Source organism: Ornithodoros turicata, chromosome 2 (genome assembly GCF_037126465.1).
Source record: "Ornithodoros turicata isolate Travis chromosome 2, ASM3712646v1, whole genome shotgun sequence".
Classification (NCBI taxonomy): Eukaryota; Metazoa; Arthropoda; class Arachnida; order Ixodida; family Argasidae; genus Ornithodoros; species Ornithodoros turicata.
In genome coordinates this window covers 46487337-46513031 of record NC_088202.1, presented here as the reverse complement: position 1 = coordinate 46513031, position 25695 = coordinate 46487337, and the positions used below count along the sequence as shown (strand labels likewise).

Sequence of the window (25695 nt, the reverse complement as noted above, 5' to 3'; positions counted from 1 at the left end):
CATTGGCCACTGAGTATCATCTGCTAGCGAGAGCGACCATTTTTTATGAGAATGTGTGTCTCAGGGCTTGTTATCCTAATTTCTAGTTCTCCCGACATATTTGTTTTCGAATCTTTCCATGCACCTTTAAAACGAACACATATTAGGACGAAAGCACGATCCCTCATCCATCATCCCCCCCCCCCCCCCGCAGCATACTTCAAATGCCGTGCCTCTCATAATGCTTCCTTTTTGTTCGTTCCAGTTAGTAATTTTACGCTAAAATGTTCCAATTTTGTTCCTCAGTAATACATTCTTTGGAGCTGCCTACATGCACCACGTATCAAAGGGACTCTTCGGTGCTCATGAGTAGCTGGACTTTTCCACATTTTTGGTTTATTGATTCCATCGGAACTGGCACCACTTTCGTAGCATTTATCTTATAAGTTCATAGCCATCACCGTAGATGACGTCATAAAGGGTCACCATAGATATAAAAAGAAATTCATTTCGTGCTAGAAATGAACCTAGCCCAAAGGGCTGTCACGCAAAATACCCACAGTGAACATTACGCACTGACACGAATTTTCCAGAGAACCCACAAAGCTAATTAGTTTCCGATTCTCCGAAGAGTAGGTGACGTCACGGGAGCTCTGTCGTCTGTCTCTTAGCAACAGCGCGAGACGCTCGACTCCGCTCTCGACACGGACTTTTTAGGGAGCGGGGAGTACCCCGTAACCTGAAGCGTGTGTGCCGGGAAGAGGGGCCCCAGCCCCCTCCGGCAGATTCGAAAGTCACCGCCTATGGTCCCGACACTGATTTAGTTTCTTTTGCGCACGCTTGTGCGATCTGATCGGTACTGCTCCGCTCGCACAACCATCGGATTGGAAGCGAACGCCAAGGTGGGCGTCCTACATGAAAAGACAATATTGCTGGACCCGCGAAGCATCGTTTCTTTCTTTCTTTCAGATCATTTAGTTCAGTCGCACCCATTATGCGACCAAGCGGTAAAAGCTGGTTATAAAAAGATCGAACTAATCAACGCGCACTTAGAGTCGCTGTGTCCACTGGCGTGTCCAGAGGGGGTTTAGGTGGTTCAACCCCCGCCCCCAAAAAAAAGAAAAGAATCGTACCTCTGGTAGGGCATTTGGGACAGAGAAATGAGGAGGAGTCCCCCTCTCCCAATAAGGTTCCCATAGAACCCCTCCCGAAATATTTTTCTAGGAGTGCGTCGATAGCGATCTGCTTCGCACAGCACTTTCCCAGCGAGGCGTATCCGATTGTATCTCTCCGCGTCGCAGCCAAGTCGGAGCTTCCCTCGCACGGCCTCCACTGGACAGACAAATGCGGTAAGGGGTCATTTCAATGGAAGCCTCAAACGATTTCGCACCATGACTGGTCGCATTAGGAGCCTCGTACCTCTCACGTTTCGCGCCTCTTAAGAGCGGAAGAAGGGAGAAAGCCTGTGGTTTCTTCCGAGCCCTTATCACAAACGAAGCGACTTACGTGTTCGACCATATTTGTGGCCTCCCTGGGTTAATTCTCGTTGTTTGCGCAATTTCGTTACTTTTGCATTACTGTGAAGGCGCTGCATCTTTCGTTCAGCAACTTTTTTTACTTTGGTGCCCCTATAATATGATTCGCTTCGCAGTAATATAGAACGCGTGTGACCAGCACAGCATGAACTTCAACGCCGTGCAAGGGTATACCTATGGATGCCTCCACGGTAAGTGTCGCTGCAGGTTGGCATTTGGCGCCGCCAACCAGCCCTATAGCCGAAGCTCTTCATCTGGGCTTACTTCGGTTATTTTGGGGGCACGCACAACACTCGATGATACAAGCACACTGTTATGGCGCAACATCGCGCGGCTTTATGTGACCCGTGACAGTCAAATACACACACGTCAGCAGAGTCTCATGTGCTGCTGCAGCGTTTTTACGCTTCGGTAGCATTTCCGCGCTGGCAACGTCTACTCCAAAATTTACTCGTACCCATAGCCGGCCCTGAGTTGTGTCAGGGCTTGACGTCCCCATAACTTTCTTCCATACACCTCACCGCGCCCCGCTGTCCCATAAATAATGCGTATGCTCACAATTAAGTAACTGACACGTCTCCAGAATGGAACCCCAGCAGTAGAACCTGTTACGTACAATTAGATAAACAAATAAGTACAAAAATACACATTACCAGGGCAGCACCGCATCTGCGAGAAGGCACGCATATTTTCCTCTAAAAGTCACCAAGTGCATCTTTCTTCCGCTGTGCCGACAAGGAGAGAGAGAGAGAGGATGGGCAAAGAAAAACGCTAACTGAACATATGTTACGATTTCAGTGCCTAGGACGTAAAACATCTGCGGCCTTCCCTGCAGGCCCTGATCTCCTGTCAGCAGCACGCACCTGTACATTACACGAAGCTGCCAACGAAAGGGCATTTTTGTAGATCAAGCGCTTATCCGGACAATGGCGTGCGTGTGTCGGTAGCTCACGTTCTAACGAGAGCGAATGTTTGCAGTGTCAAGTGCAGCGTGCCGCTCTTCCACCAAGTGACACTCCCATGACTCGTGACAGTCACAGCATGGTGCGCGAAGCCCTCTGTGATATCTTACATTATTATCCCGTTCCTGGGACGACAGGAAGAGATCCGACGTCCAAGGTACGGTACACGTTGTTCCTTTTGCAATGTCTCGCGACACGCTCAACCGAATAATGTTAGTCCATAGAGCTTGAGTCTTGGCGTACCCAATCGCATTGCGTGCGCAAGAAAGTATAGCGTGTTCACACTGCGCACGCGCTGTACACAAACACACGTCCCGCGCACGCGGAGTGTGCGTCCGCTATTTTGCTTGCGTGACACAAAGTGATTGCGTACGGATATTCGCAGGAGCGAAATTTCACAGCGAGGTTGGTGTACTGATGAAGATTTCGAGCTCAAATGGATAAAAGAGAGTTCCAACAAATCTGGTAATTTATTCGACATTAATTTGTTCGGTCAAAATCAAATCTTAAATTATGTACCGCGGACAGACAGTAAAGATGAATGAAAAGAAGAAGAATTGGCGAAACAATACCCACCGCCGGGTCATCGTACTATACAACACACATGTGCTGAGGGCATAACTCGACAGAACTCACTCATGAGCATGCTTAGCCATGCTCACATGGCAGTATAAGACCATGGGCAAAGGGAAGCCTCATGACCAAAGTGCTTACAACTGCAACACGGAGGAACGCGGCTGTCTCATGTATGAGTATGTCCAAGCTGCTTATACTTTACTAAACTAACGCTTATGAACAGGCTCAATCGTGTTCAATGTACCCAATGAGCTGAGCGTTGAGTGAGCAAACGAGGTCCTCAGCGGGAGATGAGTCAGCATGAGTGAGCGGGAGTCGATTTCCACCTCCTCGCCACAGCTGCGGAGGGTGTACCTTTAAATAAAGTGATGGAAAAAATAGACTACTGTAAATAGCTATCGGACCATATAAAATGCACGGTCGCACGCGGGAAACGGCAAACAGCGAACTGACGAGACGAACCTGGACATAGAAATGCAAACACCCAACTTGGACTAACCAAATAATACACTAACCAACATGCTGCGCTCCGTCGTGTCAGCCCTGCTAAGCGTAACGGCAGCTAAAACGTGGCTTTCGTTCGCTAGTACGACTTGGACAGACATCGAAAACGCGTTAATTTAAGTGGTTAAATAGTGATGTCGCGCTGATGTCGTGCTTTTAAAACGTGGCATAAAATCTTACGAAGCAATCGAGCATTCTCCTTGATTTTCCTTGTTTCGAGATCGTGAATATTGAGATCGGGGATTTCGCGACTGCACGGGAATATCGAGTCACTGCCGACAGCCCTCCGACGTGGGAACGAGAGCGGAGACGCGCGCTGCTGCTAGGAGACAGACGCTGGAGCTCTCGGTGACGTCATCTACTCTTTGGAGAATCCGAAACTATAAAGTGTTGCGGGTTCTCTGGAAAATTCGTGGAAACGCGTAATGTTCACTGACGGCATTTATATTTTGCGCACAGAGTCTTCGAGCGAGGTTTATTTATACGAAATGTAACAAATATTTTTAGTCTAACTTTAATAAGTTTACCATCGCGCCTTTCTGCCACATCATTCCGTAACGTACATGGTGCGCACCAATTGCGCAGCACTTGCAAGCCAAAACCGTGCTTCAACGAAGCTCCTTATGCGCGGAGGCATCTTCACGCGAAAAAAACTTTGAAAGGTGTTTTTCGAGGCCTCTTACAACGAGAGAGTTACATTCAAAGAGAGAAACGTCCATACAAATATAAATGCGACTGCCTGCAGTCGTTCCCGAGTCTTTCTCACCCCGCGCAGTATGACCCGCTTACCCGCTTCCCCAGTGCCTATTCGGGCACATTCCTGTTGCGTCCATCCACCCATCACATCATCTGTCCTTTTTCCTTCAATCTTAAAGGGAGCATGAAATGATTTTTGAAAATTCCGAGTACTCTGCAGGAAACCGGTCTCGTGGTCCATCACTATCGTACACTCATCGACTTTTAACCGTATTCAGTACAACAGGGGCGCAGTTATCAGACAAAAATAGCAGGGCGTGACCGCTGGATATATGCCTTCGAAGTGGGCTTACGTCATCGTCATCCAATCCTCTCAGCCAACTGTGAACGACGAGGAGAACACACCCCGCCGGACCACGTGGATGCATGGTTTCGATTTGGACAACAACGACGTCGAAATCACTTGAAATATGGCAAAAGGCAAATTATCAGCAATTGAGGAAGAGCTTATGCGACACATACAGCGTCTATGGATCGTTCTGTACGCAGCAGCTCGTGCAATGTCACAGACGAAGGTATGTTCTGACGAAGCAGAAGTTCAAAGAGGAAAACGTGCTCCGTAACCATGATGACAGTCAACGGTTATATTACATTTCTCGAAGGATTCTGTGTCAACGGTTAGTTACATTCTTGTCTCCAAGTCAAATTAAAACATATTTCATGATAAAGTATGCAAGCTTGTTTGAAAATTTTGCACTTTGCTCGCAAAAGCCCGTCCGCGAATCGGCAACATGTTCTGTGTATGATGTCACGGCCAGTTCGCCTCGAAGGCGGGCCGTAGCAGCTGCCGCTCACGCCTGTGCTAAATATATAATATTATTTGTACGATTTTCAACTTCATATTTCACAGAGTGAATGCTTTAGTACAGGGGAACTAATTAAGAATGATCGTGCGCTTGTCAAATATCATTTAATGGTCCCTTTAATGGTATCGTAAAGCAGTAGATCTCAGTGGTATCTCAGAAAATGTATCGATTCGATAGCCTGTGCTCTCAGTACTCTTGCATCAGAATTTTCGTCCCAACTGCAGTCGTAGTTTTTCGAAAATTAAAATTTACTACGGGCAACACTGTATCGAGCCGCATTAAGTATGGCAAGTATGAGATGTGGCAAATCATTCTCGAGGACACCGATCACTGTTGCTAGATGAACATGGGATTATTTCCCACTAGAGATCGCCCGCCGTGCCCACTTACCTCGCTTACCGCAATTTTGCGAGCAAATGCAAAATATTAATTTAGAGTGCTCCGTTTTTCTGTATAACTTGTTTCGCTGGGTTTACAAGCAACGATCAGAGTTTGTTTTTAATATCCAACGATCGTTACAATGCCCTATGTTCATGATGTCGCACGTGAGAGCTGTATCCTTTGGGCATTGTGCCAAACACGTTCAAACGCTGTAACTTTTTATATGTGCACCAGCGGTATGGCCGAGCGCGTTATGGCGTTCCGCTCGTTGGAGGTATAGCCAAGGTCGTGCTGAAGAGTGGGACGTGGTGGGAACTTCGAATCATACCACCGGGTCTGAGGTTTCCCCTGGGTTTTCCCGAAGACTTTCCAGACGAATGTCGGCACAATTCCCACTGAAGTCGGCCCAGGACGCACACTATATAACCCCCCCTGTCCCCCTCTCCTTCCTGCTGTCCTCTCTCTCCACCTGTCCACATCGGTACGCCGCTCATTGCCACCGTTGCTTCGCGGCGCTAACACGGAATAAAAAAAATGTATATGAGCCATCGTTAGCGATAAATTTTTGGCGAAGCTCTTTTTCAGATGACACAATTTTTATTGAAAGCCTTTTAATGCTTAGTGAAATCGGTTTTCTTTTCTCTCTCTCTCTCTCATTGTTTCTGTGGTGGTTTCCGCGCACCGCAAACACAGTCCGCCGATTACGCTGGGAGGGGGGGGGGGCATGTGACAGGTCAACGGACCCTGTGAAGCCACGGGGGCGGGGGGTAATGGAAGGATCGGCTCGCCGTTATTGGCCACACAGAAGTGGGCGTCGTCTCAACTATATCCCCTGTAAAGTGTACACTTCCTGTGCGACAGAAGGGCTCGTTATTTTGCGGTTTTACTTCTTCCTGCGCTTTCGTAGAAAACGACTGGCCACTTTGAGGATTTGCCGTCGTTCCTCCCACACATGTGGTCTGGAAACAGTCACCAGATTCTGGCGCCAAAACACAGAGGACAGGGTTTCTGTGAGCAGTGCTTCGCACGTGTCCGTATAGCGGACGACGGGAGGTCATAAATTGTGGGGTCGAAGACGTTTGGTCAGACGAGCTAACTGTTGTGCGAGGGGCGTTGTTTTCTGTGGTTCTATTTTGCTGAGCGTGTAACATGAGACGCGTGAAAGGAGGGCATCGGGCGGACGAAAAACAACGCAGAGAGCGGGGGAGTTTGGGGAAATTAGGGGGACTTGGCCTGCGGACTCCGTAGCAAACGGACCTGCTCGAAGGCTCGAAGTGACTTTGCCATAACATGTAAATATTGCAACAAAATCCGTTGCTGTAAATAAACCTGTTACCAACTATTGAAGATCGTCTGCTTCAAGTACCTGCAACTCAACCGTCGTCATCACCGACAACTGGCCAGCCACGGGGATTACATAAAGAGAGAAGAAAACAACCACCTTTACTACCCCCTCCCCCCACAAAAAAAAAGAAAGACGGATGGAGGATAGAGGATGACGGGTGGAGATACGTAGAGGGTGCATGAATTCATCGGGGAGAGCAAAGTGTTAGAGGGGTCGTTGAGCAAGACCCGCCTTCTGCAGAAAGAGAACAAGGTTTTTTGCTTTAGCGGAGCGTTCGGCAGAAGACCCACCCCTGTGAAGCCGCATGACAGATCTGCACCATGGTTGGCCCTATAAAGTGATCGCTTTAACGACGTATCTATATACACTCAAACAGTGTGGATTGATGTTTCACCGCGCGGCACTCTTTTCCGGCCCACCTGTGCCCGTTCCACACGTGTCAGCCAAGAACAGAAATTGATTTACGATTGTCTTTACGACTTGATCTTTGCGCCGTCGGATGTGCGCTTAATAACGCAGAAAACGTTATCGTTTAGGTGGCGGAAAAATACTTTATTCGCAAGTAAAAAAGAAAAAAGAAAGACAAGAGCTGTTCTCAGGAGAAAGATGAGGACCACAGAGAATTTCCGTAAGGAGGGAAGCTTGAGCTCGGGGACACACCGTGTGTGACAGACTTGTTCTTTATTCTCCAAGTACATGGCGATAGCTGCGTTCAAGTTCACTCGCTGGTCGCGTAGGTCTTCGCGAGTAATTCGAGAAACTAACCAGCTTTGCTCCGTATTATGAATATCATCGTCCTCAGTCGTACTGGTTTATGGGAGGCTCCGTTCCTGAGCAAGTTCGCCTCCCTTGCTCGCTCAGCATTTTGCGCTGACGGAGGCTGTCGCCTTGTGTTCGATTATTCTTCTTACCAATGTTGGATACTACTCGATTATCTTTTATTGTGTCTGTTAGACTTTGAAACGGCCTGAAGATAGCAATGGGGAAGCCTCGCTGTTGCAAAACTCGCAGCCTCGTTAATTGGCGCGAAGCACAGAAGCAAGAAGCGTCTTTACCAGTTGGGGTCTGGGTTAGAACTGTCTTTATTTACAAAGAGAAAAGACTGTACAAAGAGGGAGAGAACTGAAACTCGATACACGTATATACAATACACGGCGTTACAGTGAGGAGCGAGCGTGGGGGATCGTCCCGAAACGGTTGGCCATAAATTGTCCACTGTCACTGTCCGCTCCTCCGTTCGCGTTGAGTCCGTGTTCTGTTACATCCTCCCGGCCGGCAAAATGGGGTGTTGAAGTTAAGAACTCCTGCATTCCAATGGATACAGATGTTGTACTGCACGGCGCAACAGGGTTCCACTTGGCAAACGCAGGGTACACGAACGAATATGACCATCCCTTCCAGCATGTGTGTGAAGGACCAGATGTGACTGCTTAACCTCACAGCCCAAATGGACGTAGAATGAACAGCGAAGCCGTTACACAAACGTTATTTATGGTTTCGGGGGCGCCGTCCAGTTCCTACACTCGAAAGGGTGTAACGCGACACCGTCGATCGGCCCCGTCTCTGCCGTTTCTCGGAAAGTGTCCGTTTCTTCGGTTTTTGGTCTCGAACTCTCGATCACCATCCGTGGGGGAAGGCAGTCGTGCCAGAGCTCCCGAAAGACGAACAAGGGTCCAGCACCGAAACGGGGGATGGAGGAAGTCAAGAGACAAGGCAGCGGCCACTGAAGCTACTCGGAAGACAAGGGCGACCACCAACAGGGAGAAGACGACGATCTGTGAGCCAACATTTTCATTCCGTGCTCATATTAAATATGTGTGCTACAAAATCTGGTATTTCGTGTGCTTCCTCTCAGCGTGGACTCACGCGTCGGTAGCGAGCCTTCACATGTGTTTGCAATATTCGTGCGATCTTCCACAAGTGGCGTGGCAATCTGTCGTCGTGCACAATAACCAGGTCATTCTCTCGTAAAATATTTGTTGTCGATGAACCCTGGTGAGCCGACCGAAGTTGTAGAAGATATTCTTTCCGCCAGCGATCCCAAAACATATCAACAAGTCGCTGACGATGTTTCCATCTTCTCGTTAGATCGGTGCGGGACGAATGTGGCGTTGTCTCCAGTGGTGACTTCGGTAGCGCGGTGATTCTTCTCCCAATGAGGAAATGCGCAGGAGATAGTGTCTGAGGCTCATCCGGACTTGACGGAACGAACGTTAATGGGCGAGAGTTTATTACTCCCTCCACCTCAGTCAGAACAGTCGACATTTCTTCAAAATTCAACGACTGACGTCCAAGGACTTTTGGCAAACATATTTTTACGCATTTTACCATGCGTTCCCACCAGCCGCCCCACCAAGGGGCTCGTTCCACGATAAATTTCCAGTGGATTTTTTGAGTCGAGCAGAAATCGTAAACCTCTGAAGCTCTCATAGCCTTCCACATTGCTCTCACTTCTTTGGAACCTCTCTGGAATGTCTTGGCGTTGTCAGAGTAGATGGTGGTTGGCATGCCTCTTCGGGATATGAATCTTCGAAATGACATCAGAAAAGACTTCGTTGTGACGTTGGGTACAAGTTCCAGGTGTATAGCGCGGGTGACAGCACATGTAAACAGTGCTATGTGCGCCTTTTCGACACCGTCTTTTGTTTTGAGCAAGAGAGGTCCAGCAAAGTCGACACCGACGATCTCAAAAGGCTCACTTCGTTGGATACGCTCTTCGGGAAGCGGTGCGGCGGGTGCTTGTGCCGCTTTCAGTTTCGCTTTTGCACACACCGTGCAGCGACCAATGATCTTGCGAGCCAGTTGCCGTACCTGCGGTACCCAAAATGTGTCTCTGATTTCAGTTAGCGTGTCCTGCACACCTCCGTGAAGCACTCTATGATGAGCAGCTCGAACAATTAGCTTCGTCAAAGGATGTTCTTTTGGAAGCAGAATAGGATGTACCTTCTGCCTCTGACGCAAAGTGCAGCCGTCCTTCGAGTCGCAGGAAACCCTTCGTGTCCAGTCGCAATCGAAGTACGTGGATTTTGGACTGGTTTGACGGTTTCTTATTTTCACGGAGTCGATCAATCTCTTCAAAATACGCATCATGCTGTGCTTGTTTTATCCAGTACTCCTCGGCCTCGTGTAGCTCAGACGCGTCCAAAGGGCCTCGTTTCCTGTCGCTGGCTGCATTGCGGCAGTTCCATGTAAATCTTCGAATCCATGCGGTGATACGGAGGAGCCTTTGTAGCCGGCTGATTCGTTCGATTTCCAGAAGAGGTGGCGCCTTCTCAGGAACTAGGTGCACAGCCACTGATTTGGTGATGATACATCGCTCCTCCTCTCCTGTTTCATAAATCGCATGTGACGCCTCGTCGTCCGCTTGATGGGTGTCAGGCGAACATTGGAGCTGCGTTGACGCTAGCCATTCCGGACCCTTGTGCCATAGATCACTGTGAGATATGTTGTTGACCGTTGTCCCGCGAGTTAGCAAGTCGGCGGGATTCTGTGTGCCAGGGCAATGTGACCATTTCTTGGGATCCGTGAGAGACTGTATCTCCTGCACCCTGTTGCAGACAAAAGGCTTCCATTTGCTCGGTGAACTGTTGATCCAGGCCAGCGTTATAGTAGAATCGCACCAAAACCATGTTTCCGGTTTTAGATTCGTTAAGGCATCTGACGTAAACTTCGCGAGGCGTGCTCCGACGAGTGCCGCCATTAGCTCCAACCTCGGTAGTGACAATTTCTTGATTGGGGCTACTCGGGCTTTGGCGACAAGTAAGGATACACTGACGTTGCCGAAGTAGTCTTCTGCACGTAGATATGTGACGCCTCCCGGTTTTGGAGCAGACGGAGCACAACGGGATGGGAAACGCTAACGTGGGCACCCGCAGAGGCAGAGAGACTCAGCACAAAAGAAACAACAAACATTTAATGTGGCAAATGCGATACACGATATAGACGATAAAAATGCTCACACAGATCTACTATGGCGTTCCCTAACCTAAAGAGGACCTCGGCACGGTGACAAAGTCAGTGCTCTCACCGAGTGCGTCGTCTCTCGTCACACAGCGATGAATCCTGGATTTGGGGCGAGATTCACGTCCGAAGCGTAGGGGCCGATGACTGGCTGAAGCGAGGATCCCGGCGTCGACAAAAGATGAGATGCTTCTCCAAGAATTCTCAGTCCTGGGTTATGACGTCCTTCGAATTACGGGGCGGTGGCCGATTCAGAAGAAAACTACAGCAACTTACTGGCCGCTGAACCTCGGTTCTGGCGATCAGTCGCAGCGTTCTCTATGCTTCCTTTTCGTGTCCGAACCAACCGCCCACTGCTACTTCCTTCGTTTTCGCGGGCTTTTCTTTTCGCTCTTTATTTTTAGACACTCTTCGCGGACGCTGTGTTGAAACCGGACACCGGGAGCACCCGAAAACATGTGGCCGAACGTTTGCCGGACGAGTCCTCATGGCCCCCTTGGCACTGCAACTTCGCGCAAGGCGGGTCGTATCGTGTTACAGTTGCCTCCCCCGGGAAAGCCATTTCACCTCTCCCAGAAGCAAATCCTCAAACCGTCACAGATATATGCATGCTCCGTAAGCGAGGGGACTGGCGTCGGTGAACGTGTGTAGCTGTAGCCGCCTTGGTTGGCCCTCAATTCCACGCATTGCGTAGCGGTCGACAGATACATGCTTGAGCTGTAGCAGCTCACTGCACCAGCTGTTCCATTCTTCAGCGATTGCCTGTGGTAGTGGCGAGTCCCACGGCAGCTTATCTTCCCATAGCTTTTGAAACAAAATCTTGTTCCGGATAGTGTAAGGTGACAATATTCCCAATGGGTCGAAGAGTCGAGCAGATGCCTGTAGGACGGCGCGCTTTGTGTTCGCAGAAGATGCGACAACTTCAAGCAGGTTGCATCCCGTGAATTTGAAGTTATCGTCGCTTTTATTCTAAGCGAGGCCAAGGACCTTTGTGATCTCGCTGTTGTTGAGCAGTTTGTTGTTCTCTGTCTCGTCCTCGTTGTACCTGTTGAATTTATGATCCAATGCTGCCGAATTTGAGGCCCATTTTTGTAGTTTCATTCCTGCTGTTCCGAGAAGTTTTGTCGCAGTTTCGTAGATGTGAAGTGCCTCGGAATCACTGTCTGCCCCCGTCAGGACGTCATCGACATAGAATGACGTTGCCAATGTCTCTGCAATGCTCTTGTCACAGTCACTGGCTGTGTTGAGGTGTTGTCTTAGTGTAGCACTGAGCAGAAACGGACTCGCCGTTGTTCCAAAGGGAACGCGTGTCATCCTCCATTCCTCAATTTGGGGCAGTGGTTTCTCGTTCTCCGGTTTCTCGGTGAACCACAGGAAGCGTAGTGCATTTCTGTCCTCTTCCTGTACTTCAATTTGTAGAAATGCTTTGCGTACGTCAGCGGTAATAGCAACTCGATACGTTCGGAAACGGAGAAGGACTGGCAGCAAATCACAGTTCAGTTTTGGTCCCTTTTCAAGATGGTCGTTAAGTGAAGCTTTCCCAGGTGCGTGCGATGAGGCGTCAAACACTATTCGTAGCCTTGTTGATGTGGCATTCTCTCGCACGACAGCGCGATGGGGCATGTAGTACACCGGTTGTGCTTCGTTTGTTGCAACATCGGGAACCTTTTCTGCGTGTCCGTCCGTTATGTAGTTGCGTATGGCCAAATCGTACTCGTCCATGTTGCCTTCTCTGATCAGTTTCTTGGTTAAATTCTTTAATCTTGTAGTGGCTACCTCGTGGTTGTCGGGAATCTTTTCGTGATGTTCCTTCCATGGCAGTGACACAATGTACCGTTCTTCGTTGCGTCTGAGGCCATCAGTGAAACGTCGCATTACTTCGGCCTCACTTTCGTTTGGAGATTTAGGATCGTCCGTGATGCCGATAGCTTCCAAATCCCAAAATTTTGTTAGGCACGTTTCTGTTGTGTCCACTCTCAGAACACAAACAGCCAGGTTTGCGTTTTGCTCCACGGGAGCTCTTGTCATACTGGACCTTGGAACGTCCATCCAAGTGCAGTTTCGATGGCTGCCAGGCGGTCGTTCGTCTGCGATTTCCGTATTTGGCCGGTTAGAAGCTTCCACATTTGGTCGGATCCGAGGAGAAAGCTCATACCGTGGATCGTTGGACATGGTGATTGCAAAATCACATCAGCCAGGAAACCTCCGTCGTGGTGGACCTCTTTTACAAACTCGCTCTCCACCGGTGTTTGGACGAGGTCATTGCATATAAACGGTATCACGATGGCGTCAAGCGTTACTTCGGTTGGAGTGTGCTGACTTTTCACGCGCACTCGGACAACATTGTACCTGTTGCCATTTGCAGGTTTGGCGTTGGCAAACGTATTTACACGTAGCGTTATTGTGTCAACAACATCTAGCTTGAGCAATTTGGCAAGATCCTCACGAATAAATGTTCTTTGACTGCCGCCATCGATAACTCCGCGGAAGTAGACAGAGCTGTCTTCGTTGACGGCAAATGCCCTAAACGTTTGAAGCATAATTTGGGTTTCGCTTGCAGGTGCGGCCATGTTCGCAGATAGCACTTTAGCTTCGGTGGCACCTTGTTTGCCATTCGGGGAATCATTCTTTCTGGTAGTGGATCTTGTCCAGTTTGGATCGCATAGGGAAGTCGCATGTCTCCCGTTGCAGTTAGCACAAACAATTCCGGAACGACATTCGCGTGATCGGTGGCCGGTTTTTGTGCACCTGAAGCATCGCTGTTCCTTTGCTAACTTCCTTTTGCGTTCTTCTAACGGCATTGCACTGTTACACTTCATTGTCATGTGAGTTCCGGATTTGCAGAAGATACATGCTTCTGTTCTTTTCCCAGTGGCGTTGTAGAGAACATGCGATGATGGTGGAGTGGACGAGCTTTGTGAGCGTCTTTACTGCGTCCGTAATTACTGTCCTGCCTTTTATCTGTCATGCTGACACCTTCCATGCTCTCGATTTCGATTCTGATGAAGTTGAGGATATTTTTTAGCTCACCGGATGTGTTTCCCTCAGGTTCCGAGGATGTCTCCGTGCTGTCTGAACTACCCCTTGCGTCATACAAAAGAAGTCTCTTCTTTTGGCGTTGATAGTCCAGTGCCAGGTCTGTAGGCAAGCTCGAGAGAAGGATCTCACACATCATCGATGCGTAGCTTTCGCTTGCTACACCCAGCGCCTTTAATCCTCGGACATGCGTTTGAACATGGTCGTACAGCCTGCGAAGCCCGTACACATCACGTGATGATTTGATGTGCGGGAGTGTTCGAAGCCTTGACAAATGTTTCCTTTCGATGCGTTTTTTGTCACCAAAACGTTCTGTCAGCACCTCGATGGCATCTGTATAACACTCCTCCGTTGCTTGGAGACCAGAAATTGCGGTAGCTGCAGGTCCATCCAGCAAGGAACGTAGGTAATAGAATTTTTCTGATTTGGAGAGTGAGATGTTATCATGGATTGCTCCTTTAAACTGCTCCCAGAAGGTTCCCCACATTGACAGCTCGCCGCGGAACCTCACCAGTTGCAACTTGGGAAGTCGGATGCCATTGGAGTTTGATTTCTCGTTGACTTGCGGCGACGACTCACTCACTTGAGCAGACGTTGTTGCGACTGGTGTAACAACAAGTGCGGATATCCTGGTTCGTAAGTTAGCCATGGCACTCACTGCGTTGTCTTCGTATTCCAGCGCTGTATCCAGTTCGGATTCGATGTCATCGTCCTTTAGGTACTGTTCGAACTCGTTATTTAGTTGTTTGAGCTCTTCGTTGCTGACCCGCAGTCGTTCTAGAAGACTCTCAAGTAACATCCGATCCGGCGATTCGTTAGCGATAACCGTAGATGCTTCGCCGATGAGTTTCGTCACCTGACGTCTTCTCGATGCACGCTTCTGCTTTGCTCGTTCCATAACTGCAAGATTGCTCGTTGAGGTCCGGAGAAATATATCCCGGGTTTCGGCACCAGAAATGTGTTGCAAAACTCGCAGCCTCGTTAATTGGCGCGAAGCACAGAAGCAAGAAGCGTCTTTACCAGTTGGGGTCTGGGTTAGAACTGTCTTTATTTACAAAGAGAAAAGACTGTACAAAGAGGGAGAGAACTGAAACTCGATACACGTATATACAATACACGGCGTTACAGTGAGGAGCGAGCGTGGGGGATCGTCCCGAAACGGTTGGCCATAAATTGTCCACTGTCACTGTCCGCTCCTCCGTTCGCGTTGAGTCCGTGTTCTGTTACACTCGCCACGTGTTTATATGCATTGCGAGGACAGACGATACTGCTGAGAGTGTCAGGTTCCGCCAGTTGGGAGCCGTGTGGTCTGAAAGGTGGCGATGGCGTATGAGAGAAAAACAAAGTGGTCGGCGACTCCACATAAGCGACACCCAGGGGCTTAGCTCGAACACCGTCAAGAGAAGCCGGCCTAACGCGCACGTTTCTTCTCTCTCTTGTACATAACGGTTATGTGTGTGTGTTTGTTTGTTTGTTGCAAACTGCTGAAATCCATCTCTTCCTGAGCCCCGTGAAGGGGAAACTTTACTGTTTCATTCGCAGAATAAGATGCGTGGCGTTCTGCTTCATCCTCTTTTTGAAGGTGATGGTTACGCTTGAAAACTGTAACCTTGGCAGCGACTAGACTGGTTTCGTCAGCTCAAATGGGATCTGGGGCCCTATTCCGAGCCGCTGTCGAGCGCCAGCGACGGTCTCGATAGAGGAGTATCGGTAGAAGGCGCTAACGAGCACCGGGAACGACACCTGCCACTTTTGGCATTCCCATGTAGTTTTTAACGGCAGTGCGCTTGGTTTGTTGACTGTCGTTGGAGGTTAAGACGTCTGGGAACGAGACGCCGCACTCTGAGCCAATAGTGTAGCAGGAGGAGAATCACGCGGAATGCATTATTTTGGAAGCAGACGACGACGACGACGACGCGTTGACGATGGAGAAGTCTCGCGCTTCTCGCTCAACGCACGAATAATATGAAATTGTGTCGCTGTTCGTGATAGAGCACCGCAGTTCACTCACGGACATTTTGGTGACGACCTACACGCAATTAGAATCAGTGGGCAGAATCAGTCGCGATATTAAATTCCCAGAGAAGGAGCTGTCAAGACAGTTAAGAGGTGGAGAAATGTAAGCTTTAGGCAGACCTTTGTGTATTGTTTGATATGTATGATAGTGCAGAATTGTCTCTGTGGCAAAGTGGTTTCAATAAAGACATTTCATCTGATACAAACCCGTTGTCGCCCGATCTAAACACCGGCGCCAACCGTGATTGTGTTTATATATGAGCCACGCGAAATAACTTGCGGCCGTCTTGACAGCTCTCGCTCCGCTTAACGACAGTATCATCCGCCATATCGACAGGCTGGAGGCTGTCGTTCCCGTGAGCGACGCGTTTGGAGCGCAGAAAATACCAAATTCTCATCACTAGCGTTACGTTGCGTCACATACCACGTGCTCTCGCTCCTGAACGACACGTTCGCGCTACCGACATAGATCAGAATAGGCCCCCTGGGGGCCTATTCGGATCTATTCTGGGTTTGTCTTTCCTTGTGTTAGCCGTAGAACAGCGCAAAATTTCAGCGTTAAATGCGCACACAAAATGGTTCAGCGTATAGCGCAAAAGCTACCTGATAATAGTTACATAAGCACAGACCCCAATATGACCAACGAACTATGTATATCCACCCTCTCCTCGATTATGAAACGTATTTACCCCGGAAAAGTAAGGTCTCAACTACACTCTTATTTTCGAAATTGTTAAGTAACGTTTATATGTCCGACGGAAGCTCCACGTACAACAAGTAGGAATGCAAGATTTCCTGCATGTGTACACATACGTTAAAGGCGCATTACGTGCTACGAACGAGTGGGTCAACTTCATAGGCTCTCTGTCAAATACAGCGTTTGTGATTGATTAACGAAACAGTCCGTCTTGAGCAGCTGTTATCCTGCGCCCCTTGGCCGACGAGACCATTCGCCTTCAGAATGGCAGGCATATACCCCGTCCGACCACGGTGCAAACTATGCTCGAGTGACCGCTTCAACGAAAAGTCACGCCGCTGTTCTCACCTACTTATTCAGTGAAGGCCAAGAGCACGGTGAGTTGGATCCGCTGCGACGAGATGGACAAACCGTGAACGCCCTATCTTTGACCCGGCCTTGGCTCACTTCGCTCTCGCCATCATGTGTCAGCTATCGAACCTTCCCCAGTACGGCACCGCTTAACTGATCGAGCGCCACAGGATGTTCTCGCGGAAGCTTCAGAGTATTCTCAAACAATATAAACAACCGGTAGCGTACGTTTCTCACCTATCGGACACACAAGTTCGGTCGCTCTCGTGCGACGACTTCTGGGGACAGCCGCTAAAGCACATACAGGGGAGAGGGAAAGAAGCGAAGAAAAAGAAGAAAAGAAGGGAAATTTAAAAGCATTACGTCTTTTTACGAGCAGGCGTACATGCTACTGCGAAAACAACATGCCCTGGGACGTGATGTGGTAACGCCATATCTGTCCCCTTGCAACAGTAACAACAAACTGCAAAAAATTTTTTTTTTTTTTTTGCACCCGCAGCATATTTATTACAACATCGAGGATGTCTGCTACGTGTGGGCCATCTTGAGTGTTTGCGGCAAACATTGTAAAACTCGTATTTACCCCCCCCCTCTCCCTCGCACTCTCTCTTCTACTACATCCCTCTTCGGGTAAAACCCGAAACATCAACGAACTTCCCGAAGCCACAAGTAACGGCACTGGAGAACTCCAAGCACTGCGCATTCGGCACACCGCTCGGCAACTCATGTTCATCCGAAATGCGATAAGTTGCGGCAGACATCACCCGATCTTACCCTTGCTTGCTCCAGCTTGCGTTTTAGAACTTCTGTCCTCGTACCTTCCCTCTATCATTACAAGTTTCAAAGCATAATATGCACCCAGTGAGAAGATATATGATCCTTTTACTTTTTCTTAGACACCATTATTCTTCCGTTACCTCTGAAAGTGTAACTGACAGAAAAACGAAAACTTTCGCGAAAGACGTGCAGACCGTGCTGCAGCTGTGCGTTTCGACGCGATGGAACTCCACTGTTCGAAATGAACAATCATATATAAAAGCAAAATAAAACAAATGTGTTGACAGTCATTCACCCTCAACCAGCACTGACGTTTGATATGCTACCATACAGGCTGACGTAAACTATCACTTATTTTGCCGCTTAAGCCGTTTGGCTTTTTTTGCACTGATTTCACCATACCTTGAGTGTATAATAAAGTTATCATCTATCTATTTATCTGGGGTATCATTGCCGCCTGCAACTTTTGGCTGGATCGCATTCTGTCCAATTAACTTCTGAAGGAGACAGCGTGACTCATGAAGATAAATTAGAGTCCCTGCTTAGCTTCCCCGGCATTGCCGCGATTCGCGGCGGCAGTCGTTCTGGAGCTCCCGGGAAAAACTGCAGAGAACAAAAATCGTCGCTCCATCAAGCCTCCGGATTATACAGCACCAAAGGCAACAGCGACGTTCACCGTTTGTACCCTGACACCTTGACGCCATGTGCGTGGCATTCGAATGGTTGTATAGAAGGGCAAGGGCAAAACAGATGTTGTGACAACAGATCAGGGATTTGTGTATGAGACCGCAAACGATGAGATCCCGATGACCAAAAAAGTGCAAAGGAGACATATTTGACGGCAAATTCCAGTGGCGGTACCAGGCCACCAGGAATCAGGTGTTTCATTGGGGACAGCAGGGCGAAACGTTTGCTCCAAGGGGCAATACTTTTTGACCCAGGGCGACAGAGAACGGGCGTGCAGGCCACAAATGAGGGCTGTAATGCCGGTGTTTGTTTTTCTTTCTTTCATTTCTGATTTTTTTGGGGGGGTGGGGGTGGTTGTGCAGCGCGAGATATTCTTTGTTCACTAAGAAACCAGTACTAGTACAGTTGTAATTCAGACTAATCTTGGAGTGGCTACCTCGCAATGAACACGGCGTGGTCAATCCAATCCAAGAAAAGAGACTGTGATTAGAGCGCTCTGCAGCGCGCGAGGCTAGCATCGCTCTCGCCAAGGGCAGATGGCACTCCATTGGGGATGCCGCAAACTCTGGTGTCACCACCCACTTGGCCCACACCCGTCGTGGGACGAAGTTTGCTCTCTCAATGGAATTCGTTATAAGATTACGAGGCGAGGTTAAAATTTCAGCAGGTTCGGTTCAAAACCGCCCTATAGCGTTGGGATTAAAAAACGAGCAACAGACGACACATCGTACATATACTGTATACGAACCAATCCTTCCTTTGTATTCGCGTACCGATGAAAGTTTTATAAGTCGCGCAAATTGTAGAACGTGTACCGAACTACGCGACTTATACAACTTTCATCGGAACTCGAATGCAAAGGAAGGATTCATTCGTATTCAGTGTACGTGCGTCGTCTCGTCCGTTGCTCGTCTTTTACTCCCAGCACTATAGGGAGCTTCTATTGAATTTAACATTACGGTTCGCGATGTAATCTGGGTCTATTCCCGCTGGAGGAAACATCAACAACACGCGTAGCGCGACTCACTTCGCACCTTACACTGCTCCGTCAAAGTTCTACCCCGAGGATTCGGCACAAGACAAAAAAATATCCATCTTTTCAGTCACACGTAAGACTCCGTCAGTCACGTAAGTCAGCAAGACGTAAGATTCGATCCTGTCTGATGCAGCGCCAGGGTGAAATGCTCGAGCTTTCGAGCTGTACCAAGGAGGTTCTGTGAACAAATTATCATGGTGCAAGCGTGCTGGTGTCCTGTGGAAAGAGGTAACATTTCACTGCGGCATGACCGAGCGGGTTAAGGCGTCGCGCTCGTTGGTGGTAGCCAAGGTCGTGCTGAAGACTGGGAGGAGGTGGGTTCGAATCCTACCAGCGGCTGTGCCGTCTGAAGTTTTCCCTGGGTTTTCCGAAGACTTTCCGGACGAATGTCGGCACAGTTCCCCCTGAAGTCGGCCTAGGACGCATACTAACGCCCCTGTCCCCCACTCGTTCCTGCTGTCCTCTCTCCATCTGTCCACATCTGTAAGCCGCTCATAGCCACAGTTGCTTCGTGGCGCTAACACACACAAAAAAGTAACATTTCCTCGAGCTTGAGGAACACACGAGACGATGAGGTCGACACCAAGACTCGGCTCTGGTTCATCTCGTCAATGCGCAGTTACTTGACGTGACCGCACAGTCGCACACGGACACTTGGACACAGTTGTACACATGTGTAGATGTACACATTTTACAAATATGTGCTCGTGTGCCCAAGACAACAAATAAAGGCTGGGGCTGCGCATAGTCGGATGTACCCCGAGCCTAAGCTCGATCACGTGATAAGAGAAATGACAATTTGTTTCCTAACTATTACGAAGAGCAGGAGACAGACATGAACAACACTGCACCTTTGCAGAACACGCACGCAAGACACACACCCTCACGCATCCCCGAGCAGAACCCAAAGCAACGGAAAAGAAACGATGCGACTTCGAGAGAGAAAAAGAGGTAACAAGTGGGAGAACTTACATTATTTCTGGGGGACCTCTTGCACACGGGTCGTGGATGAGGTGCGCAGGAACAACAGCGATGACTGGTCCGATCTTTGCCTACGGGAGGAGCGAAATGAAAGTCAAGGATGTGTAGTGACTGGAAAGCGTGCGCGCGTAAATCGACACGTAGGGAAAGGAGGAACGGCTGTACATCCACTCCAGTGTCAAGGACGTGGGACGTCGAATGCATCACCATCTCATCGCAGATGTAATTTAACAAGAAAAGAAGAAGAAAAGAGCACCACCTACTTTAAGGGTCGGCCGAGTACGCAAAAAAAAAAAAGAAAGAAAGAAATATATATATACGAAAACAAAACTAGACTTTGTTGGCGTGTGCCCCTTCTCGGAACAATGTCGCGAGGGAGGGGTCAAGAGGGGACCTTCAGAGAAGAGCATATATTCCGAGAAGAACCCTGTCACAATATCGAACAAATTCTCCGCAGAAGCACCCTTCCCGTTGATTCAGTGGCAACTGAACAGCAAATTACGGTTTTCTCCTGTGGCTTCGGGTGCTCGATGGGAAATGTGTCCGCACATTTGTACTAACGTTGTGGGTGGGAACACGGCCAGGGATCAACAATTTAGCGAGCGGCAGAAATTCGTTGAAAGACGTCGCTCTTTGCGGCACGAGTTTGGTGGCCGCACGCTGCGATTTCAACGGCGACTGAATAAACATAGAGGTCAGCAATTGATTCGGATATCCACAGCAGTGGAGTCTAGCAACGTGCCAACTGCTTCCAAAAAGTGCACGTTCCTTTTATCCCAAACAAACAAGCAGGGAATTCCCTAGCGCCCCCTACAACTCGCAAAGGCTCTCACAACACCCCAACCCAACCAAAAAAGCCAGAATACTGCAAAAGGTGATAAAAAAAAGCATGAAAAGTTAACATACTGGTGTTGTACCCCCTACGGAATTCCAACACCCCACTGAGATGAAAAACTTGCGCAGATACATGAAAACAAGTAAGTAAGAGAAAATGAATTCTGACGCATGTGGACCCCACGAGCAGTCGCATGGATTATGCTAGCATGAAACATACATCACTAACACCAGGGCGTACAGTTTGATTGCTTAACATCCGACTAGTTGATACACAGGGTAATTTTCGATCCTCAATCTTTCTTCTTGTAATTTTTTTTTTTCAATTTTGAATGCTAATTCAGGAGAATGGACATACGCGTATATTTCTTGTAAGGTATATCACCATTCTGTGGATAACTCTGCAAAGCTTGAATTGCGAAAATGAAGTATTTGCGATTAGTCGCGCCGACTGGTTACCCACCACATATGGGCGAGAAATTTAGGAAAACTTCAATGCAGGTTCAATGCAGTAGTGAAACGTAGAGCAATGTTTTCCCATTTTATGGATGCATCTGCAGACTGCAGCTTGTAACGGTTACCACGGCCTGTGGCTACCACGGGGAAACATCCCATGTCATCGTCACTTCTCCATCATTTATTGTTGTTGTTGCAGCTTACTATACCGCTATACGGCCTTCCAATTTTGGTTCTATTTTATTTCGTAAATGTCATCTGTGTCTCTTCTTCCTCTTATAGTTTCGGATTTTCCAAGAGTAAATGACGTCACCAGGAGCTCTGCTCTTAGCAACAGCGCGCCTGCCCACTCTCCGCCCCCTGCTAGCAGCTGCGGCGAGGAGACAGAAATATGTACCAACCGAACCCACGAACCCTTGAATCTGAGGCGGGGATTCGAGGTTCGGGAATCCGAATCCCAGTGCCCAAAACGGCGAATCGAAATCTTTCGAATCCACCAACCACGTTTGTCTGTTTCTTTTTCAAATTGGCGCCTCTGGAGTCCGCGGAAAGCCTCATTGACCGACGGGTGTTTTCTTGTTTGTTTGTTTACATTGCTCTAGACTGAGGGAGTTCATCTAGGAACTGTTACATTACAAGTTTAAAAGTAACACGGCTTTCTTTTTGATAGTTGCGTTTTATGGAAATAATTCAGACTCGAGAACTTATGCGTTTCTTGTAGTCGTTGAAGAACATGTTAAATAAATTACGTTTAAGAAGGACTATACGGGTATATTTTCTCCTGAAACTACACTATAATTTGTTTTTCACTAAACGAATGTATCATATTCTGCTTCCAAACACTTTTCAGTAAAGGTTTCTCTCTCTTTTTCTTTTTTTGCTTTTCAATCTCTTTTTGAAGAAAGGATTCGAAAGATTCGACATTCGTAAGATTCGTGGATTCGCAGAACCTTCCTTGGCTTCAGATTCGTAAAATTCTGGATTCGTCCCATCTCTAGAAATCTCCCTTCAAGTAGTAACGCTGCCAGACGCCTGGGTAGATTGAGCTCCCCATGACATCATACTTGACCAAACTATAAATTCAGCTTATGACGCGAGAAACAATATTTTGGGAGAACGAGATTTCGTCCGTATATAGACAGCGTAACACAGGCAGCAGAAAGCATTCTAGCAAAGGGACCACCGATCGTGGCGTTCTTCTTTCTCCGGCGCGGCCTCGCGTCTCGTGAGAAAACGGATAGCGGTGAGCTCTATACCATTGTGTTCCGCCGCCTCAACAGTAGACGTTCATTTCCCGGCGTTGTATTTCGATCCAGCCGTACGCAACGTTCATCGCAGACGTCAGTGGAAACGAACGACTGCCAAATCCACTCGAAACCATGAATTGCAGATACGAAACCCTATATGATGAAAGCGACCTCAATTCCCGTACCATGACGTGTGGTCAGTCACGGTTCATAAGGATGAAATGAGTTGGGAAACCGTCCCATAAAGAAGCACCTCGACTGCGAGGTGACGACGGGAAGCCCCCGGCAGAGTGAAGCAAACGTGAAGAAGGGCGCTGATTTGAACCGTGCGGTATTGCGTTGACATATACAGACAGGGACGGATCCATGATTTTTCTGATAGGGGAGTCCAGCCTTAGCCAGCATGGTAGATACACGATCCAGGTCTAAAACTAAACACTGCGTGAAAACAGAAATTGAGGAGGGGGACAGGACATCCTGACACCCCCCCCCCCCCCCCGCTCTAGATCCGCCCCTGCATACAGATCCAATATGGCGGGCCCGACGGATATTCTGCTCGCAGTCATCACTGTTCCATCAGCGTGGTAACTCAGCATACATTACGTAAAGTGAAATATTGCGCAGCATATGCAGAACGTCATTGGCTAGATCTAGGGTAACAGTTCCTTCCAGTCTGCGACGTTCTGTTACTGCAGAGAGTGTGTGCCCGCACGTTTTAATTATAATGGCAATAAAAAAAAAAACAATCGTCACTCTCCGCATAGTGGTCACGCAAAGAAAAAAAAAAAACTTCGTTAGGGGATGAGGAATGGGGAGTTTCATCGCCAGGGGCGGTACTCACGCAATGATAATTCAGTGTCGGACTGACTACCGTCGGCTGCACAAACTGCATTTTCAAGCGCCAAGCTCCACTCGCAGGATGCGTTGAGCCAGTGGTTTATCCAGAATCGTAAGCACGGGGGGTGTTGGTAAAAACTCGGGGGAGGGGGGGGGGAGGTCATTATTACAATTATTACAGTAACGCTATAACAGCTTTATTTACGTGTTTAAAGCTGAAATAACAAAGGCCGCTTGTAGGGATGCAAAACGAAAAAGGCATTTGTTCGGGGGGGGGGGGGGGGGGGAGTCGTCTGGATTGCGCGCTCCGCTGAGCTCGGTTTAATTTTCACCGCCCGTTGCACTAACATAAAATAGTGAGGGGTATACAGGAGGTGCCCTGAAAAAATGGCCCAGATGCAGGCAGGCTGGTGAACGAAATCCATTGAGCTGATTGGTGTTTGTCTTCTGTCTCTCAGTGCCCAAGCTCAGCCTTCAACTTCAATGAGGGTTAGTGTGCTGTCGCTAGATAAGTTGCAAAACTGAACAGCTGCAGCAAGCCGGCAGCGGCAGGTGTTGCTAGTGGCTCTAGGTGTTGCTTGAGGAGTGTCACTTTGGGGTTCTCAAGCAAAGGAGAGACGTATACCGCGTTGATTATTCTTCTGGGCGGTTTAAGGGCATCGTTCGGCGGAAATATATTGCATTGTCGTTTCTGACAGATTGCAGGACGGATGAATCAGGGTTTCGATGAATCCTAAATGTTACTTCTTTGTTCACTGGACTCCACTTTACACTGCGACGTTGCCCACAGAAAATAGCAGGTGCTGTCCGATCCTGCTGCCGCGTCGCTAAGACCGCGTCTTCCCACTTCGCCTATTCCCATTTCACCTAATGCTTTTTAGCGGATTATCTCGCCATCCCTCAGGAGGTTCACCAACTTCCAACTCAAGGGGGTCCCATTTGACCTAATGTATGTTGCAGACAGTACCACTTCGCCTACTGATCCCTGTCACGTGAGGAAAGAAGGCGGTCCACTGCCGTGCTTCCAAAAGTCACTTTCGCATCTTCATATAACTTTACGACATCGTTGGTTTTATTCAAGCAGAGCAATGCGTTTAAATGCATTTTTTAGCACTTCCTGAAAAGTAAATGCGAGAAATTTGCTATTCTTTGTCGGGAAGTAAAAGTTAATTACGCATCTCCACATAACAACTTTATTATTTTGCTAGCTTTATTCAACCGTGCTGCCAAAAGTTACTTTACGTGTTATATTTCGTATCTGTGTGCTAAACCAATGAGGTCTGTCACAGGTCACGTGCACACGGACCATGTCTCGGTTGGTCACGGCGTATACCCTTCGCCGTGTCTTCGTGTTCCCTCCGCTCTTTTCACGAGTGGAGTTTTCGTTATTATTATTATTATTTTTTTTAGTGAGTAAAAATCCAAAAATTAAATCCGCCTCTTTTTTTTTTCATTCAAAGTCCAATTCCCACAATAGACCTGTGTCCCTGCTAGTGATTTTGCAAAGTGGCAGCAGGTCCATTTCCCTGTCCAGTCTGTTTGGAAACTTATCCCTTTTTTACGTTAAACATTCATCCATCCATTCATTCCTGAATCAACGAAAACGTTTTATTCGATAATAATCTATTGATTTTATTAATAGTGGTATCGTACACACCTTCGTTTGCAAGTGCAAAGGGTCCTTGTTTGGGACGACGTAAGGTTGTCGTCGGACGAGCGCATTCATTTCTTGTAGACGACACTATCGGGGCGGGGCATGTAAGCAACGCCTACTTGTTGACAGTCCCGTTTCGCCTAATGATATTGCACAGCAGTCCCATTTCGCCTAATGCCAGTCACCTCTCCCGCCGCTTTAATCCGATAACGTGGATTAGGCGAAATCGGAATACGCGAAATGGGATGTTACCGTTAAGACCATATGTCGGCACTTTTCCTA

At 48.3% G+C, this 25695-nt stretch overlaps 2 protein-coding genes across 4 annotated transcripts in view; one reads left to right on the top strand and one right to left on the bottom strand.

The window, feature by feature from the left end:
• LOC135385358 (proton-coupled zinc antiporter SLC30A2-like) overlaps positions 1-25695 on the top strand; it is a 79307-nt gene that overhangs the window by 19849 nt on the left and 33763 nt on the right. Inside the window, exon 1 of one of the 2 annotated variants that reach the window (XM_064614645.1) lies at positions 2389-2633. The exons of the other annotated variant lie outside the window; for it this stretch is intronic. Coding sequence (XP_064470715.1) covers positions 2535-2633 — 99 coding nt within the window. The 5' untranslated portion in view covers positions 2389-2534. Of the gene's footprint in view, positions 1-2388; positions 2634-25695 lie in introns of those variants that run through there. 2 annotated transcript variants of the gene reach the window in all.
• Positions 1-25695, bottom strand: part of LOC135385356 (zinc transporter ZIP6-like) — an 85171-nt gene that overhangs the window by 41662 nt on the left and 17814 nt on the right. Inside the window, exon 2 of one of the 2 annotated variants that reach the window (XM_064614638.1) lies at positions 20377-20456. In XM_064614638.1, coding sequence (XP_064470708.1) covers positions 20377-20378 — 2 coding nt within the window. In that variant the 5' untranslated portion in view covers positions 20379-20456. Of the gene's footprint in view, positions 1-2167; positions 2264-20376; positions 20457-25695 lie in introns of those variants that run through there. The other variant, XM_064614636.1, reaches the window with a different exon arrangement.